Source organism: Phymastichus coffea, unplaced genomic scaffold, assembly GCF_024137745.1.
Source record: "Phymastichus coffea isolate CEN01 unplaced genomic scaffold, Cenicafe_Pcof_1.1 PCOF00093, whole genome shotgun sequence".
In the NCBI taxonomy this organism is placed as follows: Eukaryota; Metazoa; Arthropoda; class Insecta; order Hymenoptera; family Eulophidae; genus Phymastichus; species Phymastichus coffea.
Window position 1 is genome coordinate 175,564 of NW_026706904.1, and position 17,962 is coordinate 193,525.

At 34.2% G+C, this 17,962-nt stretch overlaps 1 protein-coding gene across 1 annotated transcript; it reads right to left on the bottom strand.

Annotated features, from left to right (window-relative positions):
• Positions 1-716: 716 nt before the first annotated feature.
• On the bottom strand, positions 717-7,175 carry LOC131669457 (uncharacterized). The gene is made up of 4 exons (XM_058944332.1): positions 6,949-7,175; positions 6,516-6,854; positions 1,194-1,222; positions 717-832 (listed from the first exon to the last, which is right to left on the bottom strand). Exons 1-4 carry the CDS (start codon positions 7,173-7,175, stop codon positions 717-719), a joined length of 711 nt encoding a protein of 236 aa, XP_058800315.1.
• Between the last annotated feature and the right edge of the window lie 10,787 nt (positions 7,176-17,962).

Below are 17,962 nucleotides of genomic sequence, written 5' to 3' on the forward strand. Positions count from 1 at the left end.
GGAAGGGCGACAATATCAGGAGACGCCGAAGACACGAGGGGAGACTTTTGCTGGCCCTAAAAGCTGCATTCAATGCATCTAAGGACATAAAGAACAATCCTAGGGGTCACTCGCCAATACATTGATGGAATGAAAATATCGCTAGCTTAATGCATGAATGCCATAGAGCCAGAAAACGCCATCAAAGATCACGGAACAAACCGTACTCCCGAGTTTTGAATCAGAAGTACGAATAATTGCAACTCAAACGATTGTAACTCAAAGCTACCATAAAAGCAACAAAGAGATAGTGCTGGTGAAACTTTTGCGAGGAAGTAGATAATGACTCCTGGGGCCGACCGTATAAGGCGGTCATGAACAAGATCAAACCCAGGAGCAGTACACCACCATCCTGATTCTCATCCTTTGCAACAGAAGAACTACTAATACAATATCGCTATCATTGCTTTAGCGGTCCTGTCGAGAGTCTACTGCAAATATATGAAGAATCAAGTATACTTGATGTATTAATTATAATAACACCAAAAACTTAATTTATTACTTATGGCGTCGATACGTTCGAGCTGGACTCTCGCCTTTGGAAAAGGAGGAGGTGTTACCTCGCTTGCAGTGGTGGTCGCCGTCGCATCATCGGAATCATCTGTCGTTAAAATATTAAACAAGGATTTAATAATTAAATATAATTTATGTATCAATTATAAGAGTTAAAAACCTAGTTAATTATCTGTGACGTCGATGCGCTCCGGCATAATCGTCGCCGCCGCCTCCGACTCCATAAGAGTAGAAGCTTCGTCCGCCGTGGTGTTGGTGGCTACGGCTGCGACAGCTGCGTCTGCGTCATCCGCATCATATGTCGTTAAAATATTTAAAAAAGTTAATAGAGCGTGATCACCTTCATATAAAAATAACGTTACGTACGGACCATCCACTATTAGCGGCGGCGACCACCTGACGAGATTCGCCGCTCCTTCCTTCGGCGAGCTGATGCATCGCCGCCTCAAACTCTTACTCGTCTTCGTCGTTATCGTCGTCTTGATATGAACGATGTAGAAATATGGATGAGCAAAAGAAACGAATAATTAGGAAGGTTAAGATCACAAAATATACACAAATAAAATATAATCGATAAATTACGTAACATAATTAAAATATTAACATTCTTTCTTAGATTCTGACCTTCTCACGATACTCACAATTGAAGATGGTTGTCGATGTCCATTGTCTGAAACAAAAAAATATCGTTATTACGCATCAATCACATGTTTCGAATAATCGAAAAAATATGTTTCTAGTGACATACGTATATGATCGGATCAGCGTACAAAATACGCTAGTACATCTTAACCGAGATAAATTGCCCATCGCCCCTTAGGTAATCACGTGATCCACCACCAGTAGTCCACGCCGTGATCATCATAATTACATCTATGACCTTCCTTTCTTTTATCAGTGTTCATCACAAATGTCATGTATACACGAAGAAGGATTTATCGGTTTAATTAGCAAGCTGTCAATTTTACAGACGGTTCTGTTGATTTGACAAACCGTGCTCTCTTGAAATAATCTAACAGAAAGGTCTGTTTTTTCAACATTCAATCAGTCGAATCAACAGTATCAATGTTTAAATCAACAGCAACAACGTTGAATCGATGAAATACTCTCTTTAAATTAATAAATGGCACTTCAGTCAAAGCAAATGTTTCATGTACGTTAATACAACCATAAGTTCTGTTGTTCTGACAGTAAGAATGTTGAATCGATATGTATCTAAAGAAAATGTAGTTGAATAAATTGTCGGGCTCGATAAACTTTTTATATCACAAAAATTGATTATCTATTCAATTAAAATTATCGGTTTGCATTTAGCCATAAATTTTAAATAATTTTCTACATCACACTCAATTCTAAATATAATATACTCTACATAAGAATTGTTATTTCCTACCGACAATCTTATCCAATTGAATTCCAGTGTGGTAATTCATCGCTAGATGGCTAAGCCGTTTTTGTACGCTTGCTATTGCTCACCCGCAAGTGCTTGGACAATTTTTCGACTACTACACAATGAAACTCAAATTACCCGAAAATAACAGCGAAAAATGGCGACTCATCGAGTGACGTTCAAATGTATGCGTTTGACGATACATGAATGTATAGCGAAACGTTTAAAATTAAGTATATGTGAATAATCTGTTCTCTCAACACACGACGCAAATTTCTATCCAAGTAATCGACGTAGAATTAAACAGTTAATCACTGAATCACCACTAATGCGATAAATTTTTGAAATTGGCTTACCATTAACATTTTTCTATCAAGCCCCGTTTTATGTTGGTTTACTTTGATTGTTATGTTGAATTAATCAAAGACGCAGTGTTGAAATAATTGTCAGAGTGAATTACTCAACTGACCCCGTGATGAACTCAATTGACCTTGCCATGTCTATTTTACAGACAAATTCTATCAAATAAACATTAAGTTTCTATCACTCCATTTTAACAGACAAAAGACTGTTGATCAAACCAATATTTCTTTATACAGGGAACCCCCCGCCTACTCGACCACGCCGATTTTAATAATATTTTATACGTAGTACTCGAAAAAATTAGAACTTGAGACACTTGATCTGAAAAATGTCGTACGAAGTTTTTCCAGATGTGAAATCCATACACATCAAGTGGTTGAATCTTTCATGTTGTTCCTGTTGATATTTTTTTACGTTAACAATTTTATTTTTTGGCATCGTTTTCTCTACCAATTTTTAGCAGTGACTACTCCAGAAATCGAGTAATAATACAGACTGATGTCCTACATGTGGATAAAATACTTGTTCTAACCAAATTTTAAAGTCATCTATAATCAAAAAAATATATTCGTCAACTCATTTTCTTTATTTGTTCATTTAATAAAGAAAAAATTACTTACTTGTAGTTAGTTTTCCAGATTTGGATGATTCTATATACCCGTTTTATGTACACTGATCAAAAACTGTTTTTCTACGCCAGGGCCGAATTGCCTAATTGATTCTTTTAAAGCGACAAAAAACGGTTAGAGTAGTTGTCCAGTATATATATTTATGTATAAAAAAATGTACTCGTATGATTTGAACACACAAACATATAAGATCATTCATATAGATTTTTTAGCAAATAATTATTTAATTTCCAGATACTTATGTAAGTATTTTATTACCTGTGATTTATTTTACATAATTTATTTCAATAAGTTTTTTAAAAGTAACAATAAATTTATAAATATAAGCCAATCGATGTTAATACTTATTTATATATAAAAAATTGCAAGGAATAAGAGGGTATTGAAATTTTTGAAATTCATACACTAGCTCATTAAAAAAATGGAATTGTTACACTTCCGCACGAATGGCTGCGCTAACTTTTTACAAGATTGTGCCCTTTTACAACTCGATTAATAAGTTTCCGTCTCTCGTCTGTCGCATGCGTCCGACCTTCGATCCGACTCCTGGTGGGCTTCTCTTCTGTTTTATCGTTTTAAGTGTCTCGTTGATTTATTTAATCAGCACTGCCGTTGCTCTTGGCCTTGAGAGTTTTCTCTTGGGAGGAGTCTTTCTCGGTGCATTTCTCGACTGTGCTCCTTGTGTTCCTTCCTTTTTTTTTCTGCTTATTGACTATTTCCCAGTCATCGTCACCTCTTTGGTGTTGTAGACTTTTTACCTCGAGATGATATTGAGATATCCTTCGCCTTATCTCATTTCTTCTTTGTAGCATTCCTTTGTTTTGCTTATCCTATAGTTCTTCTGTCGTCATTAATGCTTTTCAGGGGGTAAACTAGATACAGATCTCTTCTTGTTCTTGGTTGGTAGCTTTTCTTCTTCGACGGTTAGATGCAGCCGCCTTCATTAGTTTACCATTGAATTGTAACTTATCTGATCTAAATTTGTATGGTATTGTGGAGCTGGTATGAGTCAGCAAGCGAGTAGATGAGCCTGGCACTTTCCCTTTGCGTGGAAAAGTAGCAGACCCTTCGGGAAAGCGATGGAGAGGGCAAGCGCCCTCTCCCCCATCGAAGGGAAGAAAAGAGAGAGTGAGCGCATCCCCAGCACGCCAGTGCTTGGAGGACGGCGGCACTATCAGCATGTAATCTATGTTTAGTCCTTCATTCTATTTGGTGTGTTATTTTTATAAATTAATTTATAAATTTATTATTATAAACTTATATCTTATTAATAAAATAACTCGAGTGTATGTCCCTTATTCTCATCCCATACGTATGATTTCCCACAGTATAGTTTGCAAATTAATATGAAAATATTCTAAAAAGATATATGTCTAAGGACCGTGCGTAAAATTCAACTTATATTGACATAAACAATTATTTTCTCTTTACTTTCTAAGAACAAATTCAATTTATAGATTACAGTGTATAAAAGTAATAAAACTAATAAAGAATATAAGAAAATACTAAACAGAGAATGATTTTATAACGTCCGTATAATTTTTTAGTTGAATATATCCTGTACGATTTAGAAAACTAGCGTTTCTTAAATAGTTTTTTTTTATTTTTGTCAAAATTTTGCTATTAATCGTGAACCCCAAAAGAGATTTCCAAATATTTCGGTCATGGGCTATTATTTGTTGTTCAAAAAATTATTAAATCCATGAGTTTAAGATTAGGGGTTTCCTTAAATATTTCAAACACTATCAGAAAAATTTTAAAAAAAGAGAAATCCAGATGTAGATAAGATTTACAACTTCCGAACATCTTTCAGCTGTTTTGTAGAGTTCCCACAGAGAAGAAGAGAAAGAGAGAGACAACGCACGCTCGTAGTTCGAAGAGGCCAAGGCTGCAGTGCTAGACTGACACTGTTTTTATGCATAGGGTTGATACTGCATGAATTTTCAATGGGTGACTTTCTAAGTTCTGAAAAATTCTCAGAATTTCTTCTAAAGTATGCAGGCTTCGTTTTCTTTGAGACAGAAAGAGATTTTCTAAATTTTGTTTATGCTTGTCTGGGGAAAGGGAAAGCGAATATAAAAAAGAATATAAAAAATATACCGCGTGCCGTTAGAAAAACAAAAACGACAAATTTCATTGCAACGTTACACTCATCTGAACGATCAGTCGGGTTACGTGGATCTACATTTCTTTTCGTAAAAATATAATTCCTTTCAATTTTAAAAGAATTACTACACCCTATTTTTAAGAGCTGTGTCGATAGAAATGGATAATTTTTGTAAATGACCATTTATGTTAACTATTAAGTTAACTAATAATTGCAAAATTTTGACAAAAATAAAAAAAAACTTCTTAAGAAACGCCAGTTTTCTAAATTGTACACAAAATATTAGACTAAAAAATGAATAATTTAAAAATATTATAAAAAGATATATGTATATAGCGTTAATAATAATTAAGTTAATTATTAATTATTATTAAATGGATTTTTTCAACCCAGGTAAGTTTTAGAATACTTAACATTATGATATTACTAGTTATTAAAAAAATAATCCATCCCCATCAGTACAGCTCTTGCAAGGACATTCTTGGATAACTATTGTCTATGTTAGGAACATTTTATTTATAAATTGAATATTGTTTATATTAATTTTTTAATATTAAATTATTTAATACTAAAGAACTTTCCAACTTAAAATTTGCAATTTAATATTTTTATTAAACTATTAAATATAAAAATAGATATAATTACATTAATTGTTTAAGCTGAAATTAAATTTATTAGTTGACACTGCCGGTTATTTGAAAAGTAATCTTTACGGGTATAGCTCTTTTGTAAGGCTATCCACTGATTTCTCAAGTATATATATATATAACAGTAATGAAAAATATATGTATTTGTTTAACAGCTGGTTGTAATGATGTTTGCTCGTGAATTTTGCTAACGATTAACATATTCATTTATATAATAGTCGAAATAAAACACATTAATAATTCAAACAAAAATTAAATTATGCAGAGTTATTAATGGGAGTTTTACTATTTTTGCTAATCATACATAGATTTTCTATAATTTTTCTAGATTGATTTTTGTTTATTTTTCGCTGAGTTCCTTCATTCAGTTTTTGGCCAACTCTGAAGTGTGGCTAGGCTCGCAGGAGCCAAGGACGGAGGAGAGAGAAAGCGTCTTACAGCGAATGTCGGAGAACAGCTTTTTATTAGCGTAACAGTTACAGCGAGGGCGTCGAACGCTCTACGATTTGTAGGTATCGGATGGTGCACTACTTCACCCGGCTTAAGCAAGCTGGACTTGCGTGGTGTTGTCCCCTTTTGCGGCTTAAGCTCGGGCCGCTTAGGGAGCTTTGGTCGCGACTTATAGCTTAGGGCAGCTTAGGAGGAGCGGATTAACTCCATCTTTCGTCCTAAACTGATTGTTCAAATCGAAGGCGCTGGTCGCGCCATCGCTTATGCCCTGCTGGTGGCGGCACCGGTCGGGTACCAACCGTCACTGCCACTCCCCCCGCCGAGGAGTTCGCGGGTGGCGAATGCCTCGATGCTCCTTTGCGCAGGATGCTGGGCACGTGCCGAGGTCGACTGTCGGTAATGTGTCTGTTGAAGTCGAAGGTGTGGTCCCGTCAGACTCCGATGGCGAAGGCTCGGCCGTAACCGGCTCCGTTGGCAAAGGAGACGACAGCGGTGCTGGTAACACTGTTGGCTCCGATGATCTACGTTCCGCCACTCCAGGTGGCTCCTTGACACCAACGTCAGCCGAGTCCAGATACGCCGGCTTCAAGGCGTTGGTCGCGATCGTTTCTTCGACGCCGTCGACCCTGACCACGTACACCTTCTCGTTGAGGTGTCTGATGTCCTCGTGCGGGTCAGAGTAGGGTTGCTCGAGGGGCTTCCTGGCCGTCTCTACCCTTCGAAAGACATGCGTGATCCTTCAGGTAAAACGGTCGATGCGCCGAATGGTCTGCTGCCGGTACCGGTCGAATGGCCCTCATGAGTCTCCACAGCCTGGCCACGAATGAGGCAGAATCCATAGGAAAACTAGTGATGACGAAGAACTCCCCAAGGATGTGCAGCGATGTCCCGTAAACCATTTCCGCTGGGGAGGCCTGTAGATCCTCCTTATAGCAGTTCCGTAAACCGAGGATCACCAAAGGTAAGCTCTCGGGCCAAGAGGTCTGTGCATGGCACATCAACGCCGCCTTCAGCGTTCGGTGGAACCGCTCGACCATACTATACGGCGTCGTTCGCACCCTCTGCGCCCCGATCAGCCTCGTCAGGGCTGCAAACAGGGCCAATTCAAACTGCCGAGCTGGTGGTTGCACCGGTCGGGTACCAACCACCACAAGTTCATCATTTATATCCACATTTTCTGTTTTCTATTCTGCTTACAGATGGCGCCTAAATACCAATTTTTTTCTTTTTTTTGCCTACGTAACACTGACATAGCTTATGCTGTGAAAATTCTGCCTATAAAAACCATACTATATATTATTTATTTTTAATTATACCTATAAAAGAAGTGTTGAATGCTATAAAAGTTGAAAAATAATGTAAGTACAAGTTTTATAATTAAGAATAATAATTTAAATAAATAAATGAATAAATAATCATAAAGGCTAATATTTTATTTTTGATGTAATGAAACTAGCTAATTTTAAAATTTCGAAAAAAAATTATGTTAAGATTAATTACTTATTATAAGTTACAATAATTTAAACTGTAAAATGTAATTGCAAACTATCGTTTTCTCACTTTATAAACGATTTAAATATTTTTTGTAGGTTTTTCACGAAACTAATTGCATCTGATTGAAAAACATAAAAGTGGTTTTCGATAACTATTGTTGGGGATTGTTATTGATTGTTTATTAGATTATAGAATTCGTAAATTTTTACATTGATTTTGTTAAACTTTGAATACTTCGTCACATGAAAGTTGTAAAATTTATCTACATCCTGTTTTTACAGGATGTAGATAAATTTTACAACTTTTTTGTTTGCTTAGGCGAGGGTCTTAATTTTGAGCTACACGTCATTGAATGTTGAATGACGATAAGGTTAACCAATTTATATTTCCTTGCATGCGATTCTGTGGTATTATTGCTTTGCGCACTCAATGGCATTTAATAACACAATAAGATAATTGAACGACACATATAAGGCGTATTTTTTTCATAATTAATAATATTTGTTTTTTATCAAGACCTTGAAAAATTTAAAGGAGCATTTGCGGTATAAAGCGATCAGCAATGTTCAGCGAAGACAAAGCGACAAAGCAAAGACATAGGAAATGAAGAATTAGGTAAAGATTTTATGAAAGTTACTCCTATTTACCTGAAAAATAAAATCAAACCAAGGTCTTAAAAAAATTTTTATTTACAGGTGGGGAAGGTAAATATGAGGATGATGTTGAGTTTGAAGATCAGCCTATGGAAGCAGACTTGGTGAAGGTAGCAGCTGACCTGGATGGGACAGCATACGTGGGTGATAACCAGAAGTTTGATGATGAAGGTAAACCAATTTGGTGATGTTTTTCTATATATATAATTTATTTAATTTGTTTATTTATTTTATTTATTTATTTTAATTATTCATTTTATTTATTTCATTTATCTTATTTATTCAGTTTATTCATTTATTTAATTCAGAAAAGCAACTTATAGCAATAGAACTATAGCCAGAACAATGCTCACTCGATTTCGGTGATAAGTATGTAATATTGTGAAGTACATAAACTGAATTATAATAGTTTGCTTGACTTGATAGTATTTGATTATCAAATTTCAAGCGGACTATATAAATATATTTTTTTGTTTCATTACTTTTATTTTTATTTTATTAGTGTTAAGTTTAAGTATGTCTAGACCGGCAAACAGAAATACTATTTTCTCTGCTGGATTACACAATTTATTAATTGTGTAATTTATGTATGTTTATTGCGATTATGTAATTAATGTATATATACTCTGGTAATAAAGAAATAAATAAAATTTATTTTATTCTATTCTATTTTATTTATTTTATTTTTATTTTATTTTATTTATATTTTGACATTTAATGTTCAAATGTCAGGTCTACAATTTACTTTTCAAATTCTCATGAATATTGCTTATTGATGAGTATACTAATGTAAAAAAAGCTTTTGGGATGATTAATACATATCATTTATATATATTTTCTTCTTCTTCTCATATATTCAAGTACTTCCATAAAATTAAGGCCTAATTCCACTAATTGTAGTTGAAAGTCTATCAATTCTCTATCATTTGCCATCTTATAGACTGCAATAATATAAAGGTTAGATAAGCGTTCATTAAATGTGGTACGTTCGGCGCTACAGTTTTAAACAACAGTTACTTTTGCTCACTACCGGTAGTGTTGGTACTAAATAATCGAACTAGATATTTTTAGTGATGTTACTAGAGTTGCGATTCGCGTCCGCATTTATACGTAGCTATGGGACCGGGGCCTCAAGGCTTAAGTCTTAATCCGATTTCGTCTATGGGATTAGGCGGATTAGGCATGAAGTCAATCATACTGATATAGATAGTGTCACAAGTCAAGTGACTTAAGGTGAATTCAACTCGGTTAAAAAGAAGACACAGAAACGATATTATCAAACGTAAAGGCGAATACACGTATAACTATACGTGTTTATCGGAGCGGCGGTTAGCTCTGCATCGTGGGAGTTTGTACTTAAATAAATTTCTCATTTTTGCTAGATAACCACCCCGCTACAATAAATAGTTCATATTTATTTTTGATTATTTTTAATAAAAAAATTTTTTTTTAATTTCTAAACTTTCAAAAAATGCAAGCACAATGAATGCATAATGCGTGCACGCCGTGCTGCAGACCGTGAAGGCACGATAACGCGACGCATGCACGCCGTGCCGATTGCCGAACAACAATAACCATACGTGCCGAGGCATAATGCCTTCAGAAAGCGCATGTGACAATACGTCACTATGTTATCTCGGAAGAAATGTACCTGGTACAGAAGACGGAGCAGAAGCAGCGGTAAAACCCCATACTAATGCTTGCAATTTGTATGCGGGAATATTAATTTGATGGCAAATGGTTTTAGTCTGCACACTCTTATGTGACGAAACATGAGAAAGAGGAAAAATAAAATATGGATAAGATATTTATAGTAGATAAGAAAATGTTTTTTCTTAAATTTAGTTGGTACTACAACATATAACAATTACATAAAAATCGGAAGCGGACACCTCGCAAGAATTCCTTGTGAGTTCTGTTGACAATTTTCAGTAAATGAAAGTTCACTAAGTGTCTGTTTCAAAATGTACATCAAATTTATGTACCAATTGTTTATTTGACGTAATCCAACCAGTCATCATTCTTGTGCCCTGACTTTTTGACTTTTTACTTTTCGTTACGCGATTCCTTAATAAATATTGTTGACAGTCAATTACTATCCAGGTTCAAGATGATAGAGTTCACAGTACGACATGTAATACGTAATGATTTTACCGATCAATTCATTATTTTTCATGCAATTTTACGGGTTTAAGATTAAATAATCTAGAAACTTAAAAATAAACTAAACCATGTAATCGATTACCATTCACCATAAAATACCAAACATAAAATAGCTTCACAGTATAGGAATTCCATTTATAGACAAAAAGTATATACTACTACTGTCGATAATATTTTATATTACGCTAATGAATGGCTACGTTTGTGTATATACTCGAAATTATAGTTTTCCTGAATAAACGTGAAAGGCAAATCCAATGAAAATATTACCCAGGAATCTTTCTCTATAACCAGGTATACAATAATTACTGTATATTTGATCCTATCCTACACAAATACTCAGTTATAAAGTATAATATAATGTGATATATTCTAGGAGGGATATCTCAATGTTTGTTTTTTACTTACATACCAACATCAAAGCATAATTTAAAAGGGACAAATAACTAGGCAAAAATCGGAAAGCTACAATATCAATATTATTATGAGTTATAATAATAATAATAATTTTATTCCAGATAAGTATACATTATTAGCTTACTTTACCATGCCATATAATACAACCTTTTTACATCATACTGTCCTAGTTTCATACATACACTTACAATGCTGAATGATAGGATAGAAAACTTTCAGAGTAAAGAGCCTTTTTTCATTTCGCCGATGTGTGTGTGTGTGTGTATGACACATATATAGACGTCCATGGGCTTTGAACTGGGCTCCGAGAAAAGTCGTAAAATAACGGAAAATGTGAGAATGAGTTGAGTAAAAATAGAAATCTTCATCGAGAAAGGTGGCGACACTTCTGTTTTTCCCTACATAGCTTTCAGTAAACTAAATAATCTCTTAAAATTTAGATTTTGTTGTTGTCTTACTTTATGCAAACGTCTATTTTCATATAAATCGAAGTTTTATAGTTGCTTTTATTGCAAATTCTTGATATTCTTTTTTTTTCAATTATTAACGCCCTTTTATTTTAAACGTTTCAAATCCCACTAATTTAACGAGTTATCTAGCTTTCGTTTCCAGGTTCTATACCTTCGAAAAAATAGTAGTATTTATACTGACTGAATTTATACTGAGGATTCTGCAGCATGCACCAATAGTCCGTAAAAGCCTCAAATATTTGACACAATATCGCATCAGAGGAACCCCAAATGCGCAACCGAAAGAATATTGGCGTGGGATCGGTACGAGACTGAAGATATTATAAGAATACATTCCTCGGTCTTAACCAAATCACTATGTTTGTTGAACAACTAATCGAGGGCTGATTTTTACGATCATCCGGAGTCATGTCGCAAATTAGAGATCGATGTGTCTGGCGGAGCTTACGGAGTGTACGGCCATTGCATACTTTCTCACAATGTTACGTCCAAGCAAAAGTCCGTTTGCGATTTTAGCGTCTCTCGGCTCAATTATTGCGAATAAGTAGAATGAAGTAGTATCGGGACTGTCTCGTTTTTTATTAACACAAGTAGCGCTTCATCGCGCGGTAATAAAACTAACGCAAATCGAGAAAATGAGTGATAATTCAATGCCTTGCATGCTTTCTACTTTGATGTAGAATCTTATCTGTATTGAGAGTGATGTGCATTCGATTCAATTATCTTCAGAATGGTAGTAGCGAGATGTATTATACTGAAATAATTGAAAGAAAAGCATGAGTTAAGGTGTCTGGAAAGAAATCTCTACTTACAGACTTAGGAAATATTACATTAAATAATAAGAATTTGATCGACGGAGCCCTTTGAATATTTATCATACCACAAAAATACAATCAACTTCAGAAAACTAATTACTCTGCTCTTCAGGGTGCTGTTACGATGGCTATTCTAAAAAAGACCATAAAACTGCAAGATATAAAAAAGGCACTTCTACTTTGAACGAACAAATATGTACGACGGAAGTCATCAACGTGGATGTGTTTAGAAAAAGCGAGGGGGTTATTGAAAATGATAAGCACGTACGCAAAGACGCGTGCGTTAAAATTGAAATATCTGAAGTTAAAATAACTCCGGAATTTTAAATTCGTTTCCTGACCGAAGCTTAGCACAATGGTTTAATAATGATTGTATATTGATTTAGTTCCAAAACCTTGCTGTCTATATTCACATAAGTCTTTTCCGCTAAACGGTATTCCTATATTTGCATACTCATTTACTTGTGCATAGATATGTATAGCGTATAAACTCAAACACACATACACGTACACGTACATCCCATAAAACAAGATTTTTCTTATAAATACATGATGCCAGTTTTTTTATTACTTTGACTAGTTGTTTTTCAGCTGAAATAGCACGTTTCTGTTAAATTGCTAGCAGAAGTTTGGTGGAAAGGTGTTTTTTCATGCTACATTAAGGATGCCTTTGTAAACATAGATAAAAAACAAGTAAGGAAGTTAAAAAAACTAAACTGATAGCTGTTGACTAAGATCATTTCCATAATAAAGAATAGTGGTCACACAGCTAAGTTTCTCTTCAGACTGACTCTAAAAGGCCCTCTTCGGCAAATTTAGGAGTGGGAGCTGCACCCCCCCCCCCCCCATCCGAAGCTGTAATTTTTTTCCGCGCCACTATTTCTCTCACTCAAGAATGATCTGACTCTCGCAGACCATTCAACAGACACACAAAGACGCTAGTATTCCTTCAATCCAACGTATGGAATTTAATATACAAAGAATCTTTTTGAACACAATGATTATTTTTAAGAATAGATAGTGTAATTTGATTTTGATGAAAGAGCGAGTGTGCTTTTTGTCAGCATGTGTTGTCAGTTTAGGCCTGGTCTTCGAGAAAAGTAGTAAAATAACGGGGAAGCGTGAGAATCACAATCAAATGGAAAATTTTACTTAGCGACAAAGGCAATGAGGGTCAGCTCCTAGAGAGCCTCCGCATAGTGCGTATTATGCTTCTCTTCCTGTACTATTTTATTACTTTCAAATATAACTGTATTTTCATTTTCCTCTATTTTATTTATCATCACACACACCAATCCTATATATATAAAGCTATAAATTACAGCCATGAAAAATGCGATGTGAGTACGTTCACAACATACTTCATACTACCCTTTATTAGTTCATTATTTTCAACAATCATCAAACTGTTCTTTATAAGTATGTTTTCAATAATAACATTTTTAAGTAAATACATATGTGATTATTCTCAATACACCAAATTCATGTCTACATATTATCAGTAAACCATGATTACTCTGATGGGCGTCCTGTGATATTAATATAGGAACTGCTACGAATTTAGAAAGAAAGTGTGAGTGAAATTTATAATTCTTTTTTTTTTCTCGTACTTTTAAGAAAAGTAAAAAATAACAAGCTTCTGAAATAAGAAACTTTACACTGTGAATGGAATGCGTTTTTCCCGTCGGATAAGTTAATGGTTGAAAATAAACGATGCCTGTTTCGCGACAACAGGGGGGGGAGTGCTTTCTCATGTTTATTTATGGTACAAGTTCAGCAGCGTCCGAAAATGTACGTATGAGTCATCAGCAAGTGATTATGTAGCAGTTACCACGTCTCGTTCGAATCACCTCACCCTTATATTCCATAAACGTCAACCGTAGAAAATAACAAGTCCAAAAACTATTTTCCTGTATGAATTCTTTCTTTTTTTTTCTGTTTCCAGTTTTTTCCAGTGAGAAACTATAATTTATGTTATCTTGAATAAATATTCGTTGACGGCGATTTTTTTGATGTTTATTTTTCAACGCATTTAGAAGTAATGGTCTTCTCACTCTGTTATCGTTGTTTAAAAAACGATGTTTAATCGTCCTTAGCTAATAGTTTTTGATACATATTTACTGATATTAACTTGAGGATGAGTTCAAGTTTATGTGTCATTTTCGTAAAGTAAATCATAAATGAAAAAAAATTTGCAACATTTTTACCATAGATTTACAAAGTACTTCAAATAAATTTTAAAAATTTGCCTTGCAAAAATGGCGCTGAAATTGGTTCATACTTAAGAAACCAATGCAAATTGAAAGTCAGTAAAAAACATTCCATTTCAATAAAATTACTGTAATTAAAATATTTATTTCTGTCTAAGCCGTTGAAACTTTTTTCAAATAAATTAATGTTGTTCTTTTGTTACATGGGTATTATTTTTCAACCCTACATTCATGACGACTCGACAAAGTAAGCGTGCTTCCAATCTCGTCTCGCACACGTCGTACCGAAAGATCAAGTTAGATAAGCGTACGAGGAGGCGATTTAAGCCTCGTGTGATCTCTTCATCCATGTTTTGCCCACACGAGGTTTAAACCACGTTTTCGTATAGTATAGTATTGAAATATACTAATTCTTACGGCCAATTATTGAGCCAGTACCACTAGCATATGTTTATTTAAAATATTATGTTGCAGCTTAAGCGCCTTACGTTAAGGTTCTACCGGAAGTAAAGAAGCACATTCTCAACTCAATTCTAACGACGTCGCACCGTTAGAATTCAAGGGCATGTATATGAAAACTAGTAGATTCTTATCTTGTGTAAGATCAACAGCCGACCGAAGCGAAGATGGAAAAGTAGATAAAAATGTGGGAATTCTTATATTGCGACGTTTACGGCCGGGCGAAGTGAGTAGGGTCATTTTTTTAGCTTGCTTTGGTTACTATAAAGGCATCTACATTAAGTTTTGCGGCGTATTACTGAATATTGTCCTCGTTTTTAACATTACTTAAATTTCAAGTGGCCAATGTATGTCGCGTTATTAATATAAAATTAATTTTGCAAAAGACTGATGTGCTTCGCGCTGTTTATTTATGGAATTTCCATATTGCTGCTATGATAGTTTCGAAATTCAGTACTGTATTTACTGTAAGACTATGTAAAATATTTGTTATACTTTTGTATATATTTTCTACACTTTTCAAGAGATGAAATCTTTCACATTGATTGCGGAAAAAATACAAATACAGCGTGTTTTCATCAAGATTTTTCCGAACGAGTAGTTTGCTATAAAATCCAGCTATAGTTTTCGACCAAATCACGTTAATGTCTTATTCGTGCTTTCTCTTAGGCCTATTTTTTGGTAATCAAAATGTGTCTCTCGGAAAAGGTAGGGATAGAAGTCTTAAATATTTGAAATTGTTCCAGCTTGTGATTTTCGACGTGGCGTCTCCGCTTTCATCTGAGCATGTGTGCAGCGTTAACTTTCAACTTGGGAACTTAAAGTTATCACATGAAGATCTAGACCCTAGTCTCAACTTTTGTTAAAAATACTAATCCGCGCGCCGACCTTTTGTTTGCTTTAGCATTCATCTACATGCGATGAAATTTTTTATTTATGGTACAATAAATATTAAGCTTGATTCATTTATTATTATAAATAAATGAAATTAATATTCTCTTTATATTATTAATATGTTTCGGCGGTTTCTAAATACCAAATTTTGAAGACGTATTCAATATTAATATCATAAATTTTGAGCTTGATTAAAAAAAGTTAATAAAAAAATAATTACTTGTAATATACGCTAGAGTCGTCTATTCAAAAATTGATACGTTAAGCATGATGCTAGTATTATCGCTTTGTGTGACAGTCATATATAGTATATATAATATAATCTTCTTTTGTTCTTATTATGATAACTGTAATGCAAAGCTTATTTGGATATTCAATAAATGAATAAAATAAAATTTAAAAAGAATAAAAAATTTAAAAATACAATTACAAAACATATCTCGAAGATATGTATTTTTTCAAAGTTTAAATTAAAGTTATAGTATAAATCTTTAAATTGTATATAGAGTGGATTATGGATCTACCTTTTGAACCAACTGTTGCTCTCCCACTATGCCGAACGCCAAATTTTTCTCGTGAATATACACGTTATCAGTATGTGTTAAACGTCATTGTCGCCGAACGTGTAAGTGCGAAGCTTGGTATAAAGTTTTAGTGCGGAGCTATTTCACATCAATTTTCAGAAATCACTTACAAAGACAGTGAGCAACTTCGTTGGCACTGATTTTGTACAAAAAATATTTCGTTGCAAAATATAGTATATAAATAACCCCACTGATGCGCGGAATCGACGTAGAAATCAACTCTCGCACGTATAGCGTATATTCAGGGTACATATTTGATACTCCGTGATTCAGTCAAACACGTCTTTTATGATAATTACGAATGTATATTGATTAAAGGTTATTTAAAGAAAAATTATTAAATAGAAGTGAAATGAATATAATCAAAAACTAGTCTCCTTTTTGCATTGGTCTATACAATAGCATAACACTATGTACTTCAAATATTAATTAATTAATTAGCAGTTTATATCTATGATATAGTATAAACAATGACAGAATTAAGAGTACTTTATTTATAAAAAGTATAGTATTGATGTTTGCAGAAGTGTGCTGTTATTTGTTTATTTTTCTCTAGTCGCACACGGCAAAGTATATAGTAAAATCAGTTCTATATATCAGTTCAATAATTTTTCTTTTTTGCCTATTACGCGTAAAGTGCGTCTTAAACCCCAGGTTTCATAACACGCATTTTACACGTTGTAGGCAAAAAAATAGTATATTAACCACGGGAATGAAAATGGCAAGCCTCTAGCATATATTTAATACGCTCGGCTTCACCACGGGTGTCAATTCACACGCGCTATAAACATAACAATACTTTCACTCTCTTGGTTAATAATGTACTATCCGTAAAATTAGGAATTCTTACTTCAAAAAATGTTCTTTTTTATGCAATAATGGTCCTCTCGTGAGAGAGATAGTCTGTTGCCCAATAAGATGCAGTTTTCAAGTGGAAGAGAAATTTCAGGTTACATTCTATGTATAAGAGCAACGTTATAAGCCGCGATTCTCCGTATGCTTAGCGATAAGAAGATAGCGACGACCCAGGACCATAGCAAAAACATAGGGATGGACACACACGTTGAGAGAGGATGTTCAACAGACATTCAGTGACTACGCTTCGATTAGATAAAAAAGAAAGTGTGGTTGCAGGCTTTTCATATGTGAATTTCATATGCCTACCAGGTGTTTCGCCGCCAGCTGTCGAGTCTTCCTCTCATTCCTGCTATCTCGGCTGACGTGACGTAATATTGCCGGCTAAACCCAAACAATTCTAGCGCCTTTGGCTAGTGTTTTATATCACTCTTCCCTTCCAAGAGACAGTTTATTATTTCGAATTCATTATTATTGTTGCATAATTTAAATTATCAATATAATAACCCATAGCTGTTGAGTGAAGCGAAATGAATATTTTTTTCCAGAGCAGTAGTCAACTAGCAGCAAATATTTTATAAGAAATTTATATAATCATATAATAATAAGTAGGAAAAAATATTCAGAATAGTAACATGTTGCTTAACTGTCTGAATTATGCTGACGCTATGTAAGACGTTCAGAACATACTAACATTTTTGACATTCGAGCGCGAATGTGCTAATGTGAAAAACTACATATTCGCAAAATTGCTATATTTGATACGCTTATGTGAATAAGTGATTGATAAGTAATGATAAAATGATACAA

Excerpts from the sequence above, each read along its gene's own strand:
- LOC131669457 (XM_058944332.1), bottom strand. The coding sequence starts at position 7,175 with ATGGTCGAGCGGTTCCACCGAACGCTGAAGGCGGCGTTGATGTGCCAT. Across the intron at positions 1,223-6,515 it reads CCGACAGTCGACCTCGGCAC|ACAATGGACATCGACAACCA; the intron begins GTGCCCAGCATC and ends TTTTTGTTTCAG. Across the intron at positions 833-1,193 it reads ATCGACAACCATCTTCAATT|ACGCAGCTGTCGCAGCCGTA; the intron begins GTGAGTATCGTG and ends CGGATGACGCAG.